The sequence below is a fragment of the Muntiacus reevesi genome, chromosome 7 (assembly GCF_963930625.1).
Source record: "Muntiacus reevesi chromosome 7, mMunRee1.1, whole genome shotgun sequence".
Classification (NCBI taxonomy): Eukaryota; Metazoa; Chordata; class Mammalia; order Artiodactyla; family Cervidae; genus Muntiacus; species Muntiacus reevesi.
Genome location: NC_089255.1, coordinates 35,200,061 through 35,215,775, shown reverse-complemented (window position 1 = coordinate 35,215,775; position 15,715 = coordinate 35,200,061). Strand labels below are relative to the sequence as shown.

General features: G+C 42.7%; 1 protein-coding gene across 3 annotated transcripts in view; it reads left to right on the top strand.

The window, feature by feature from the left end:
- Nucleotides 1-15,715, top strand: part of PPP1R14D (protein phosphatase 1 regulatory inhibitor subunit 14D) — a 22,559-nt gene extending 6,844 nt beyond the window's left edge. The window contains exons 2-5 of one of the 3 annotated variants that reach the window (XM_065940647.1): nucleotides 5,918-6,103; nucleotides 14,726-14,809; nucleotides 15,008-15,040; nucleotides 15,245-15,715. In XM_065940647.1, coding sequence (XP_065796719.1) covers nucleotides 5,925-6,103; nucleotides 14,726-14,809; nucleotides 15,008-15,040; nucleotides 15,245-15,440 — 492 coding nt within the window. In that variant the 5' untranslated portion in view covers nucleotides 5,918-5,924 and the 3' untranslated portion in view covers nucleotides 15,441-15,715. Of the gene's footprint in view, nucleotides 1-5,917; nucleotides 6,180-14,725; nucleotides 14,810-15,007; nucleotides 15,041-15,244 lie in introns of all 3 variants that reach the window. The other 2 variants (XM_065940645.1, XM_065940646.1) reach the window with 2 other exon arrangements.

Sequence of the window (15,715 nt, the reverse complement as noted above, 5' to 3'; positions counted from 1 at the left end):
CGGCCTGTATTCATGCCCGTGTGTGTAATCTCCTTTCTTCAGTGTTTCTGGACTTAGTGATTGGCCTCTGATGAATAGAATACAGCACAGCAAGTCATGGGATGTCACTTCCTAGATTAGGTTACAAAAAAACTGTGACTTCCATCTTACCTGTCCCCCTCCCTCTCTCAGGACCCTGTCTCTGTTGGAAACCAGCTGCCACATGGTGAGCAGGCCGCTAGAGAGTCCACGTGGCAGGGAGCAGGTGTCTGACCAACAACACTGGCCTGTGCTGGCTTGCACCCTTCTGAGAACCCCTGAACCAGAGGAGTCGGCTAAGCCACCTACTGAAACTGATACGATAAAAACCCATTGTTTTAAGCAGGCTTTGCTGGTGGCTCAGTGATAAAGAATCGCCTGCCAATGCAGAAGACAGGTTCGACCCCTGGGTTGGGAAGATACTCTGAAGAAGGAAATGGCAACCCACTTGCCTGGGAAATCCCTTGGACAGGGTAGCCTGGCAGGCTATAGTCCTGGGGTAACAAAATAGTTTGACATGACTTAGCAACTCAACAATTGTTTTAAGCTGCTAAATCTGGGGGTAATTTGTTACGTAGTAATATATAACTGTTGTGTGCTCAGTCGCTTCAGTTGTGTCCGACTCTTTGTGACCCTAAGGACTGTAGCTTGCCAGGCTCCTCTGTCCATGGGATTCTCCAGGCAAAAATACTGGAGTGGATTGCCATGCCCTCCTCCAGGGGATCTTCCCGACCCAGGGACTGAACCCAAGTCTCCTGTGTCTCCTGCATTGTAGGTGGATTCTTTACCCACTGAGCCACCTGGGAAGCCCTAACATATTCATTAATTGAAAAAATTAGGATATCAAACTATAAACAGTTTAACTGGTACAACCTTTCAAGGAGCCTCTAGAACGGGGACGGGGTGGGGGGGGGTGGGGAAACACAGAGTGCTAAAAAAAAAATAGGAATACTTACAAAGATGTTCAAAGTAGCGATATTTATAATGGCACACAAAAAAATTGATAGCAATCCCTGTTTCTATTAGCAGAGGACTGAGTAACTAGATCATGGAACTGCCTTTAACAGAACAGGTTGGAATCCATTAGTGAGTCTTGAAAACAACGTGACTCGCCATGAGCATTTGAAAAAAATAAAATAAAAATAAGTTTTGTTTCATAAGAAACGTTCATTTCATGTTTGTATGTGTATCTGTCATGAAGTTAAATGGATTTCTTACTTTGAGTCATAGTCTAAATTTTTAAAAATGCTGCAGTGTTGAAAAAGATATGTATAATACAAAAACTATTCAAAATAAGTTGCTATAAAATAGCATGCATATATTACAAAATGATCTAATTTCATGAAAATCCTAAATAAGTGAATGCATATAAGAAATGGAAAATATACCAAACAGATAACTTATGCTTCTTGTATCTATATTTCAGAATTTCCTACAATGAATGTGTCTTTTTTAAACTTGTTTTTTTATTGATGTGTAGTTGATAGTTAATTTATAATGTTGTGTTAATTTCTGCTGTATAGCAAAGTGACTGAGTTATACACATATATGCATTCTTTTTTATATTCTTTTCTATTATGGTTTATCCCAGGATATTGAATATAGTTCTCTGTGCTGTACTGTGGGACCTAGATGTTTATCCATTCTAAATGTTTGCATCTACTACCCCCAGACTCCCAGTCCAGCCCTCTCCTACCCGTTTCCCCTTGGCAGTCGCAAGTCTGCTATCTGTATCTGTTGAGTCTGTTTCTGCTAAATTTATTTCTTGAATAATAATGATAATAGCTTTTAATGTTTTCTAAATAATTATATATTATATGTAGCATTTTCTCAACTATGTTAAATATATGTGCATAGAAAATGACTAGAAAGAAACTTGCCAGAATGCTAGCAGTGGTGGTTTTTGTGTGGCAGGATTATGGGAATTTTTAAATGTTTTAGAAAATTTAGAAATGTTTCTAAAATAAATGTATTTTTTTTTCTTAATTTATTTTTAATTGAAGAATAATTACAGTGTTGTGTTGGTTTCTGCCATGCATCAACATGGATCAGCCATAGGTCTACATATGTCCCCTCCCTTCTGAACCTCCCTCCCACTATTTTTCTTTTTTTATAAAATATTTTAGGGACTTCCCTGGTGGTCCAGGGGGCATTCCACTGCAGGTGGTAATGGTTCCACCCCCGGTTGAGGAACTAAGAACCAAGAAGCATGGTCAAAAAAAATTTTTTTTTTAAATAAGAGAAAGAAAGAAAACATCTAGTTCTGATGGGGCCTGCTTGCTGCTTATTTTATTCCACCACTGGACCCAGGCCTGGCTGGGACAGCAGGGCAGACATCCTTGCCTCTGCCCAAGCTTGCACCCTCTTTATTTCCCCACCCTGATATGAACCTGTGGTCCTGGTGGTTTTTCTTATCTTGAAATTCGAGTTCCCTTATCTTGGGCAAACTTATTGATGAGTGGTAACACGCATAGGTCAATGCTGAGATAAAAGAATGTAAATAATGTATGGCAAAAACCACTACAATATTGTAAAGTAATTTAGCCTCCAACTAATAAAAATAAATGGGAAAATAAATAAATAAATAAATAAAAGATAGTATAAATTCCCTTCCAAAAGAATGTAAATAAGGAGACTTATACATAAATAATGGGCATTACTCTTTTGTGTGCCATCAAGTGTCTCTGGGGCTGTGTTGTGTGCTCCTGCAGAGTCTTACCAATTCCCAGCTTATAGATGAGGAAATATGCTCAGAGAGGTCCCATGTATGAACCTGTGTTCCTGTATTGGCATTCATGAAATTTGCATGTCCCAATACATCACCAAGTTCTATTAAATATTACCCCCTAAATAGTTCTCCAATCCGCAACTTCTCACTATCACCAGCAATACTTATTCCAGTCAAGCTCTATAGCAGTGGTCTCCCCACTGACCTCCAGGACTTCTGCACCCTCTGATCCTCTCTCTGTTCAAAATCTGAACATGTCAGTCTGCCCAACCACCCTTGCTTAAGATTTTGCAGTGAATCTCAATGCTCTTAGGATAGAGACAAAATTTCTTACCATGGTTCACAGGGCCCTAAGTGGATAGACCCACCCTGTCTGCCTCAAGACTCACTTCTGCCTCCCTCATCTCTTTAAAAATTTTTATTTATTGGCTACACTTCACAGTTTGTGGAATCTTAGTTCCCTGACCAGGGATCAAACCTGGAGCAGTGAAAGCACTGAGTTTTAACCACTGGACTACCAGCAGATTTCCCCTCCCTCTTCTCTTAGTTCCAGCTCTACTGACCTTCTCCAGTCCCTGATACTTACCCTCTTCCTCCTGCCACAGGGCCTTTGCATATGCTGTGCCTTCTGCCAATTCCCTCCTCTCCCCTGTACCTAGTTAACTCCTGCTTATCATTCAGAACTCAGTCCAAATGTTACCACTTGTTAGGTCATACCCTCACTAGACATTCTATATCACCCCTTACCTTTTCTTCAGAAAAGAAATACAGTTGCAGTTTTACATTTATTTGATTAGTTGATTAATGTTTATTTTTACACTAGACTGTAAGTTCCATTAAGGCTGAGACTGTGTCTTTTTTGGATCACCAGTCTCCAATATTGAGCATAATGTTTGCCTACCAGAGGAGTTCATAAAATCTTTGTTAAATGAATGAGTTAATGAATGAACAAAACCATGGCCTCTTCTGTTCTGGTTCCTTTTCCTGAAAGGGCTCTTGAACCCTTCAGGAGACAGAACCAAAATGGGGAGGGCACTATAATAATGCCTATCACACTGTGTAACACGTCATCAAGGTAACAACTGAGTCTACAGGCTGTATTTTAGAGGCCTCCCTACCCCCTTCTTATTGCCATCTTCTTCCAAAGAGGATCAGGAAGGAAGCCACTGCAGAGAAATTCCAGAGCCAGCCTTTGATGGACAGAGCCTCACCGGGAAAGCAGGGAGGATGAGAAGGCAAAGAAAGGAAGAGAAAGGATGTCTGTTGAGAAAGGACTCTGTATAGAACATCGTGCTAAATGTTTACACACATCATCTCATTTGATACTTACATATATATTTATTTGACTGCCTCTGGTCTTATTGGCAGTACATGGAATCCTTGCCAAGCGCAGACTATCTGTCCTGGTACTCCGGCTTTAGCAGTTGCGGGCTTCAGTAGTTTCAGCGCACGCTTAAATTGCTCCGCAGCATGTGGGGTCTAGAGTTCCCCGACAGGGATTGAACTCATGTCTCCTGAATTACAAGGTGAATTCTTAACCACTGGACCACCAGGAAAGTTCCCACCATCTCATTTAATCTTCTCCAAACTCCATTTTGCAGATGAGAAAGCAGACTCAGGTTGTGAAACTGGAGGGTTGTTAGACTAAGGTGGGGGAAAGCTGAGTTTGAACCGGGATCTGTTAGCCTTCCTCTGAAGCCTGGGTGCTTCTAGGCTACCATCCTGGCTTCCAACCCTCAAACACCTCCCCAACTGGGTTAACTTAGGGCCTAAAATATCACCATCAATCAGTTTTTGTCTAAAAGTCTCTTGTAGAAGTCACTGTATGACAGTTGAAATTGATAGGTTGGAAACAGAAACTCAGCATCACAAAGGCAACCACTCTAAGACCTAAAAAGAAATTCATGAAAAAGAAATACATAAATAAAAATAAGAATGTAGGAAGTAAAGGGGATGAGGGAGTATGAGTGAGGGAGCTAATTTCTTATCATTCATATTGGGAGATAAGAGATACGTCTAAAATAGGTGAATTAGAACTTCCCTGGCAGTCTAGTGGTTAAGACTCTGGTCAGAAAACCAAGATCCCACATGCCACGTGGCATGGTGAAGAAGATAAAAAATAAAATAAACTGGACACACTTGTGTTATTACACAAAGAGATAATGGTTAATGGTGATCACAGGAGAACTAAGAACAGAAACTGCCTCTAGGGAGTAGAGCTGGGGAGAGCAGAGTAACTTTCATTCTTTATTTGTCCTTCTTAGCTCTTCATTAAATAGGTGTGTATATATATTCTTCTGTTGTGTAACTTTTCTAAAATTTTTGGAAATTTTTGTTACAAAAGACTGAAGAGACAAAAACACCCTTCCTCTAGAATGCAAGTCTGTCTTGAAGTAATAGTCCTTGACACCTGGGTAAATGTTAGGTCTGCAGGACTTCAGACAGGGGACCTCAGTCAGGGGAGGGTCATGTGGTGATCAACATAACTTCCTAAGCAGTTGCCTCTGGGGAATGGGCTTGGGAGACAAGTTCACCTTTGCAAACACACAGGGCCAGGGAAGCCCTGTTCCCTCACAGTCCTAAAGGCAGCTCACACTCAGACACCAGAGGGTGCTGCCCCCACGAGGGCCAGAGATCACCACCCCTCTAATTATCCCTGATGCGACTCTGCCCTGGGCAGCACCACGCTCTGAGCAGGAGCACTTGCCAGCCAGGGACCCCCCTCCTGCAGGATCCCTATGAGCGTAGCTTCTGAAGGCCAGTGGATCTAGTTCCAGGAAAGCGGGGTGCTGAGGTCTCTCTGGTGAGTGTGATTCAGGTTACAGCCCCGCACCCCTCAGGACCCAAGGGCCTCTTCTACCTCCGAGGCATGGCACCCTCTTGACCTTTGCTCCTGTGCAGTTTATATCCCTGTTTTGCAGCAGCTGCAGAAAGGGAGGCCGGGGCACAGCTCGGGAGTGCCACTTACTGGCAGCCTGGAGCCAGGAGCCTGGCATTCCCAGCACCAGACAAAGGCCAGTTGATCTTTGACCCCCGCCCCCCCAGAAGCCTTGGCCCTGCCTCCGCCCGCCTTTCTTTCTTCCCTGCTGGCCTCTCCCTCTGCCCTTGCTCCTCATTCCCTGGCTTTCCTGCTCCGACTGGCAATTTTTCCCAACTCTTTGCCCAAATCAGTCCTTCCATGCTGTCTTCAAGCCCTACTTCCTGCACATCTCCCAGCTCGGACAAGGAGAATCCAAGTAAGAAGGTCCAGTGGGCTTCTGGGAGGAGGAGGAGGACATCATCCACGGACTCCGAGTCAAAGTCCCAGTCCGACCCCGTCCGACCCCGGTCCCGGAAACCCAGCCGGCTGACGGTGAAGTATGACCGGGGGCAGCTCCAGCGCTGGGTGGAGATGGAGCAGTGGGTGGACACCCAGGTTCAGGAGCTCTTCCAGGTGGGTAGGACCTGGCGGGCCTGGGGACTGGAGGGCACAAGAGAAGTGCTCTATGGAGAGGAAGCTTTTCCCACAGGTGAGGCATGGCTTTGCAGTCCTGAAACTGGCCTCCCATTGGTCTGGGCTCTGCCTCCCACTCTGTATAATCTGGAGCAGGTCTCTCAACATCTGTGAGACTCAGTTTTCTATCTATAAAATGGGGCTATCAATGCCTGTTGTACCGCTTTTGTAGAACTTTTTGAGGCTCAGATGAGATGCTAGAGGAACTATTTTTATTTTAGGTCTGTATTTACTTTCATCCTCAACACACATACCTGTCTAGTGCAACATTGTTCACTCCTGTAGCTCTCAGCCATGTGTAGCTATTTAACTTTAAACTGATGAAAATTAAATAAAATTAAAAGTTCAGTCCTTCAGCCACACTAGCTACATTTCAAGTGCCCCATACCTCCAGGTGACTAGTGTCTACCGAGTTGCCAGCACAGATACAAAACCTTTCCATCATCTCAGAACGGATAGTGCTGGAGGAGAATGTCAGAGTGACCAACAGTGACCACTGATATCAGCGCCTGATCTAGCGTTGGCCCTGGCTCTGACTGACTCCCCTCAACCACATCCTGGGAGAGCAGTATTTTATTTTTTATCTAGATACCTCCAAATAGAGATCCTAGTGTAGTAACAAAGGTTGCTCCAACAACAAGAATAACATTTTGAGCACTTAACCATACCCTAAGCACAGTGTCCAGCCCTCCCCACAAGTCCATTAGGTAAATTCTGTTTTGTTGTTTTTTAGTCACAAAGTCCTTTCTGACTCTTCTTGGAGCCTGCCAGGCTCCTCTGTCCATGAGATTTCCTAGGCAAGAATACTGGGGAGGGTTGCCACTTCCTCTTCCAAGGCATCTTCCCAACCAGAGATCCAACTCGAATCTCCTGCTTGGCAGGCATATTCGTTACCACTGGGCCACCTGGGAACCCCAGATACTGTTTTACCGTGGAGGAAATGGAGGCTTAGAAATGTTGAATAACTAGCCCAGGGTCACACCACTAGGGTGCCCTGGGAGCAGTAGCTGAGCTGGGGCTCTGCCTGGAGCACCTGAATGTTTATTCAAGTAGCTTTGTGGTTTCCCAAAGTTCTTCAGAAATAATCCAATGCCCCTGTTGCACTTCAACTGAATTTCAGTCTACTACTGGGTGGGGCCGAGGGACTGGTCTTTTTCATAAGCTCCACTGCTGATCCTAGTGTGAGGCTGACAAGAACCTCTGCACCAAGCCAGAGACCAGAGTCCTCCTTGTCCACATGCCATGGTCCTTGTTTCTCTCCTTCCTTACTCAGGTCCTGTCTTTTTCTTGGGGGACAGCAAGGGTTTGTGACTCTCCCAGGCAAGAGCCGTGTCAGTGGTCCTGCAGTGGGGGCGGGGAAGAGTGATACATGTGGCCCAGGCTGTCTTGTCAGGCTCACTGTGTCACATATCAGTTTGGTCCAGGTGTTGACCGTGTCCCTGGCAGCACTTGTGGAGGGGAGGGAGATGGCCTAGAGCTGGGAGCAGGAGAGGCAAGCTTTCTTGGCCTGTGACTACTTGACTTTGCAGGACATTGCCCTGCCCTTCATTCCTGCCTGCACCCTTTCTCTCTGGACCTGTTTCAATTTCAGATTGTTATACCTTTGGATAAAAAGTCTCATATTTCAGACACCTCAGGGCAAATCCTTCCAGGCATTAGAGAGAGACAATAGCCAAAGAATCTTGTTTTGCAAGATCAAGGCAGGGGAAAAGCTGTAGAATTATGAGCTCATAACATGTCCTGTTAGAAAACAGGACATGTGGGAAGACCGCTCCCAGGAAATGACTGGAATAAAATACCTGACCTGCTGTTGCCATGGCAGTTGTCCAAAGGTGTCAGGTGGGAGTTCTGTCCTAATCCCTCCTCTTTTCATCAGGAAGCAGGCAAGTGGGTGGGAAGCCCTAGGTAGAGGCTGGTCACCTTGGGTAGAGATTGAGGCAACTCAGTCTCCAGCTTACCCTGCTTCAGTTCTACCTTCATAGAGTCCCTCCCTACCAGCTGCCCCCCTACCCCCGGCCACATGCCCACCTTGGATAGCACTGCTGGGATTGGTTCCGGGAGTAGGTTGCATCACTGTTTTTAGTTTAGTTTAATGGGACCCAGCCTTCCTTTGTTGGAGGGCCCCACCTCTTCTCACTGGGTGTGCAGCCTGACTTAGGGTCTTGAGAAGAGCCAAGTCTGGATTCCACAAGGCAAACTGACTTGGGGCCCTGGAGCTCCTGTTGTCCAGAAATGGTTGTGTAGATTCGGCTTCTAAGCAGGGACTTAAACACGCGTGAGCTTCTTCTGTTTTAAGGAGACTCCTGTTTAACACTATGCCCCGCTTTGGTTACCATGCTCTACTTCCTGTCTCCTTTACAAGGCTGCTGAATGGATTTGCACGCAGAGCCTTTACTAACTTTCCCCCTTCCTTTCCTATCACTATTCAAGCCACTGTAATCTACAAACCGCTGCAACCTGACTTCTGTTCCCACCACTCTATTGAGATCTCTTGGCAAAGTCAAGTATCACTTTCTGGGCGGGCTAAATCTAGTGTACTTATCAGCAGGCGACACTGTTGACCACCCCAGAGTTTTGAAATATTCCTGTAGTTTCCATGACACCATGCATTTTGAAGCAGCCCTTTTGATGTGATGACATTTTAAAAAACATTCAACTTACACCTGTAAAAATGTAAGGTCTTTCTTGAATTCCTGGGTGATCAGAGATCAGACCATCCACTCTGGCTGAGTGGAACTTGATTTGCCTATCAGTCCTCTGTGAGGTCAGGGAACTGTTCATTTCTGTGCCTGCGGAGTCTCCTAGTATCTGGCCTCGTGAAGTTTTACCTTCTGAATGTGTACCTTGTGTTCAGCAAAAGCTCAGGAGAGCCCTTATGCAGGTTTTTGGAGGTTTCCTTCTTCATAACTCCCTCCTCTCTAGAACTTGTCAATTTAGAGCCACCTCAACCCCAAACTCTGATCCCTGTCATATCAATTTAGTATGACCACTGTGCTCTGCTTGGGATCTGCATCTCTGCTCTGAGGTCTGGAAACTGCCTTCAGGATGAAACCCAGGATAATTGTAGAGTTTCTCTCTTTCATTTCCCTTCTTTCCCAGGTAGTGCTGAGTTACCTGTTGCCTAAAGTCTGAGAACACTGCTCATCTATTTTTGTCTAGTTTTCTAATTATTTTCTGACTAGTTACTGATGTTGAGAGAATAAATCCGGTCCCTGTTACCCCATCATCAGAAGTATAAACATCTTGTTAACTCCTATTCAGCCTTCAGGTCTCAGATTAGAGGTCACTTCTTCCTGGAAGCCTTCCTAAACCCCGGTCTTGGCTAGGTTCCCCTTTCATGTGCTCCTATAATATCTCATCAGAGTGCTCATCACCCTGTATTATAACTACCATTTTGCTTGTCTGTATCCCTCAGGAGAATATAAGCTTCTCAGGAGTAAGACCATATCTGCCTGTCTTGCTGTTATGGACCCAGAACTCATCACAATGCTTGGTGCACAACATGCTCTCAATAAGGATGCATTTAACGAATGAATGCTAAATTAGATGAGCTAGAAACCAAGGAAGCAAAGGAGAAAGTCTAGAGCTTAGGGTGAAAGAACTAACTTAGAATCCTAGCACTAATTTACTTTTAAAAGGGTATAGAAAGACCAAAACTAGTAACAATGATTAACCATTGGCAGTGAAAGGAACGAGAGGGTAATTGAGGCATTTTTTTTCCTTCTTTCTTTTCTAAATCAACTTTATTGAAGCATAATTGGCAGACAATAAAATTTGCCTATTTTTAAAGTAGGGGGTGTATTCATTACCTCATCAAGATATGAAACATTTCCACCACCCAAAAAGTTCCCCCCAATAGCACTTACTTTTAAACAATTTATACAACTAAATTACTTAATGCATCTGTTTTTAATTATGTCTCCTCAACTGCTCCTAAGATAGGTTTTGAGGGCAGTAGCTTTGTTTTGTTCACTGAAATTCCCAAGCTCAGAGTGCCAGGTTAATAGTAGCCACTGGACACATTTGTTGAATGAATAGATTCCAGAGAATTAAATACTCAGATAGAAAAGGTGAAATTATCAAACATCTAGAAAAATGTAAGGTGAATATCAAATATTTACCCAAATCAGTATGAGAAGATCCTGCTAAGCATAGAAAAAATTTTTTTAAAAAGGAAGCAAAACTCAAACTGGAGAAAAACATTATTTCCAATTAAATAATACACCTATTTCTCCAATGCCTCCCCCAAATAATATATCCATGACACACGGAATGCTAGGGATAATCTGAATCGAAACAAACCAATAAGCTTCTTAAATCAGTTTTAAAAAACCCTCAACAACCCCATAGAAAAATGGAGAAGGCAGCAGTTCTTGCAGTGTGTTCTGGTGACACCAGAACCTTTTCAGCGGGTCTACAACTATTTTCATAAATAATGCAAGAAGTTGTTTGTCTTTTCAACTATATTGATATACGCACTGATGATGCAGAAGCAGTGGTGGACCTTGCCATGAATCAAGAAAATTGCACCAACCTGTTTTAGAAGTCATGACCTTCCCCATCAGGCAACTTTTACTTAAAAAAGTCCCTGATGAAGCACTACAAAACCTTGAGTTTACATCTTAAATTTTTAAAAAACAGTTTTATTAAGGTATAATCAACATTTGTTTCAGGTGTACAATGTAATGATTTTATATTTGTGTAGATTGCAAAATGATTACCATAATAAGCCTAGTTAACATCTGTCTTCATACATAGTTTCAAAATTTTTTTTCTTTTTTTAAAAATAATTTTATTTATTTGTGACTATGCTGGGTCTTCATTGCCGTGAGCACCTCCCTCTAGTTATGGTGCAAGGGCTTCTCATCGTGGTGGCTTCTCATTGCAGAGCACAAGCTCTAGGGCATCTGGGCTTCAGTAGTTGCAGTGTGCAGGCTCGGTAGTTGTGGTTCCCAGGCTCTAGAGCTGTGGGGCAATAGTTGAGGTGCACGGGCTTAGTTGCTCTGACGCCTGTAGGACCTTCCTGGACCAGTAATGGAAGCCTTGCCTCCTGCATTGGCAGTTGGATTCTTTTTTTTTTTTACTGTGTCGGGTTTTGGTTGCGGCACATGGGCTTCTCTCTAGTTGTGGTACCCGCGACACGTGGGATCTTAGTCCCCTTAGAGATCAAACCTGAACCTATGTCCCCTGCTTCTGAAGGTAGGAAGGAAGATTCTTAACCACTGAACCACCAGGAGAGTTCCTGGCAGGGAGATTCTTTACCACTGAGCCACCAAACTTTTTTTCTTGACAGGAGGACTTTTTTTTTTTTCTTTTTTCAAACCCATGCTTCCTGCAGTGGAAGATTCTTAACCACCAGACCACCAGGAAAGTCCCAAGGAGGACTTTTAAGATTTATTCTTTTAGCAACTTTCAAATAGGCAGTACAAAATTATTAATTCTAGTCACCATGCTGTACATTAGATCCCCATGATTTATTTGTTTTAGTACTGGAAGTTTGTACCTATTGATTTGCTTCACCCATTTTGCCTTTCCCCATCCCCACCTCAGCAACCACCAATCTGCTCTTTTATTGATGAGTTCTTTTTTTTTAATGCCACATATAAGTGAGATCATACAGTGTTTGTTTTTCTTTGATTTATTTCACTCAACGTAATACTGTCAATGTAACTCATGTTGTTGCACATGGCAGGATTTCTTTTTTATGGCTGAATAGTTTTCCAGTGCATATATACACACCACAGTTTCTTTATCCACCCACTGATGGACGCCTCGGTGGTTTCCATATCTTGGCTATTGCAAATTAACACTGCAGTGAACATGGGGGTTCATATACATTTTTGAATTATTGCTTTCATTTTCTTTGGATTAATACCCAGAAATGGAATTGCTGGGTTATACGGTAGTTCTATTTTTCAGTTTTTGAGGGACCTCCATACCATTTTCCATAGTGCCTGCACCAATTTACATTTCTACCAACAGGGCACAGAGGTTCCCTTTTCTCACATCCTCACCAACACTTGTTATTTATTTTTTTGCTATCTTTGTTTTTAAAATATATGCACATGGTAAATTTTTTAAAAAATAATAAAATGGTACACAAAGATGTAAAATGAAAAATATGTCTTTACTAACTTATAGAAACACTTGTTATTGTCCTTTTGATAATAGCTATTCTAACAGGTGTGAGGTGATAGTTCACTGTGGTTTTGATTTTCATTTCCCTAATGATGAGTAATTTTGAATATCTTTTCATTTACCTGTTGGCAATCTATATGTCTTCTTTGAAAAAATGTCTATTCAGATACTCTACCCATTTTTAAAAATTAGATTTTTTTGCTATTGAATTGTCTGAGTTCTTTATATATTTTAGATATTAACCCCTTATGATTTGCAAATATTTTATCCTATTCAGTAGGTTGCCTTTTCATTTTGTTGATGGTTTCTTTTGCCGTGCAGCTTTTCTCTTTTAATGACTTTATTTTTAATTTTAATGACTTTATTGTTTTAGGTTCACAGCAAAATTAAGCAGAAGGTGCTGGGAATTTCCATATTCTCCCTGTCCCCACACATGCATAGCTTTCCCACTATCAACATCCCCCCACTAGAGTACTAGTGCTGGTGAATTTATATTGATACATCATAACTACCCAAAATTCAGAGTTTATATTGGGATTCACTCTTGGTGTTTTATATTCTAAGGGTTTTCACAAATGTATGACATGTGTCTACCCTCCTGGTATCACATACAGTAGTTTCGCTGCCCTAAGAATCCTCTGTGTCCCACCCATTCACCACTCTTCCACTGTAACCCCTGGCAACCACTGGTCTTTTCATTGTCTCTGTAATTTTCCAGAATGTCATCTGGTTGGAATTGTACAGTACATAGGCTTTCAGGTTGGTTTCTTTTGCTTAGTAACATGCATTTAAGCTTCCTCCGTGTCTTTTTATGGTTTTATAGTTCATTTTGTTTTAGCACTGAATAATATTCCATTGTCTGGGTGCACCACCATTTATTCACTCATTTACCTACTGAAGGACATCTTGGTTGCATCCAAGTTTTGGCAATTATGAACAAAACTGCTATAAACACTCATGTGCAGGTTTCCATGCAGATATATTTTCAACTCATTTGGATAAATATCAAGGAACACAAGTGCTGTTTTGTGTGATAGGAGTGTTTTGTGTTGTTAGAAAGTACCAAACTGTCTTCCAAAGTGGCTATGCCATTTTGCATTCCCACCAGCAATGAACAGGTATTCTTATCGCTCCACAGCCTCATCAGCATTTGGTATTTTAGGTTTGTTTTTGTTTGCCATTTTAATAGGTATGTAATGGTATCTCACTGTTATTTCAATTTGCAATTCCCTAATGACATATTATGTTAGCATCATATGCTATTTGCTGTCTTCATTATCTTTGGTGAGGCAGATATACAAGATTTCCCCATTTTTAAATGGGATTATTTGTTTCTTATTGTTGGTTTTGAGAGTTCTTTGTATATTTTAGATATTCTTTATCAGATATATCTTTTACCAATATATTCTCCCAGTCAGTGGTTTGGTTTCTTACTCTCTTTACCTTCTTTCATTTTTAATTTTATAAACTATGTATTGCTTAAATTTTTGCAATGACTATAATAACTTTCAAAGTTAGCTTTATTGAGATGATTCACATACCATATAATTCCCACTTAAAGTGTAAAATCCAAATAGTTTTAACTATCTTCATAGGTTGTACAACCATCAGTATGGTCTAATTTTGGAACATTTTACTATCCATAAAAGAAACCCTGTACCAGTTAGTAGTCACACCCCATTCCATCCCATCACCACTCCCAGCCTTAGGCAACCACCCATCTACTTTGTGTCTCTATAGATTGACCTATTCTGGATGTTTCATACAAATTGAATCATATAATATGAAGCCTTTGTAACTGGCTTCTTTCACTAACATGTTTTCAAAGTTAATCCCTGTTGTAGCATGACACAGTCCTTTATTTCTTCTTATTGCTGAAAAATACTGTATGGCTACATAATATTTTATTTATCCATTTACCAGTGGATGGTCATTTGAATACGAATAATGCTATGAACTGCATTCATATGTGATTTTTACATGAATATATATGTTCACTTCTCTTGGGAACAGACCTAAGAGTGGAATTGTTGGGCCAAATGATAACTCTATATTTAACATATTAAGGAGCTGCCAAATTGTTTTCCAAAGCAGCTGCACCATTTTATATTCCTACTAACAATGTTTATAACTCTTGAAATTAAAGATACTCTTTTAAAAGAACCCTAGACTTTCAGGTAGAACATAGTAGGTGTTTGGTAACTGTTGAATGGAAGGATGAATGGGTGGTTTGAGTAAGGAGAGGAACTGAACATGGAAAATAGTGGGAGATGGGTGAATCCGACAGTGCCTTTCACTCCAGCACCAGCTGGCTGGGCTCCTCTGAGCCCCATGTGATTCCCAAACAGGATCAACCAACTTCTTCAGAGCCTGAGATCGACCTGGAGGCTCTCATGGAACTACCCACAGAGGAGCAGAAGACTCAGTTGGAGGTAGAATGGGTGACGGGCCCCAGACCCAGGGTTGGGGGATGGAAGCTGGGCTCAGACCAAGGGGAACCCAAGAACCCAGATTTTGCTTCCCCATCCAGTGTGGGGAGAACCAGTTCAGAGGGGAAAATTCCTGGGAGACTGGGGACTTGTGAAAAAGTGGTGTGGCTCAGGGACCCACTCTTTGCTTTCTTCCACCAGGCTATTCTCCAAAACTGCCCCCGCCCCACAGAGGTAAGGGATGCTCTGCTGGTCTGGGGGTAAGAGGAGGCCCAGTGGGCCGGCAGCTAGTGAAGAGGAAGGTTTGGTCCTGGGTCCTTCTCCCCTTCCCTGACTCTGAGGCCATGGGGTCAGGTGGAGACTAAGGAGAGCACTGTGGTGGGTGTGACCCCATAACTTGATCTCATCCCTGCTTCTGCTCCTCTGTTTCTTTCTCAGTCTTTTATCTCTGAGCTGCTCAGTCAACTCAAGAAACTTCAGAGACTCAGTCGACCTCAGAAATAAGCCTTGTGAGACTAGCTTCATCAGCCTCAGCACTGCCCAGTCTGCCCTGAACCCCTGGATCCTCGGCTGGGTGGGAAACAGCTCCGTGGGACCCAGAAGAGGAACATGGAGAATGAGGAGGGACATTTGAACACCACTGTCTATGTGCAGTCACAGCTGGCTCCTGTCAGCTGCACTGTCTGGGAGCCAGTCATGGCTGTTGCCCAGGGCTTTCCCATCAGCCAAGAGGATAAAACCTTCAGGAGCCCCAGCTTCATGGAGTGTGGAGCATATCTGTGCTGACGGACGGGGGAGAGAGAGGGTGAAGTCTTATACCAGAAGGCCAGCATCCAAGTCACTAAGCTCTACCCATATACCTCGGACCCATCTACATGTCCATCCACCCATCCACACATGCCTTAAGAA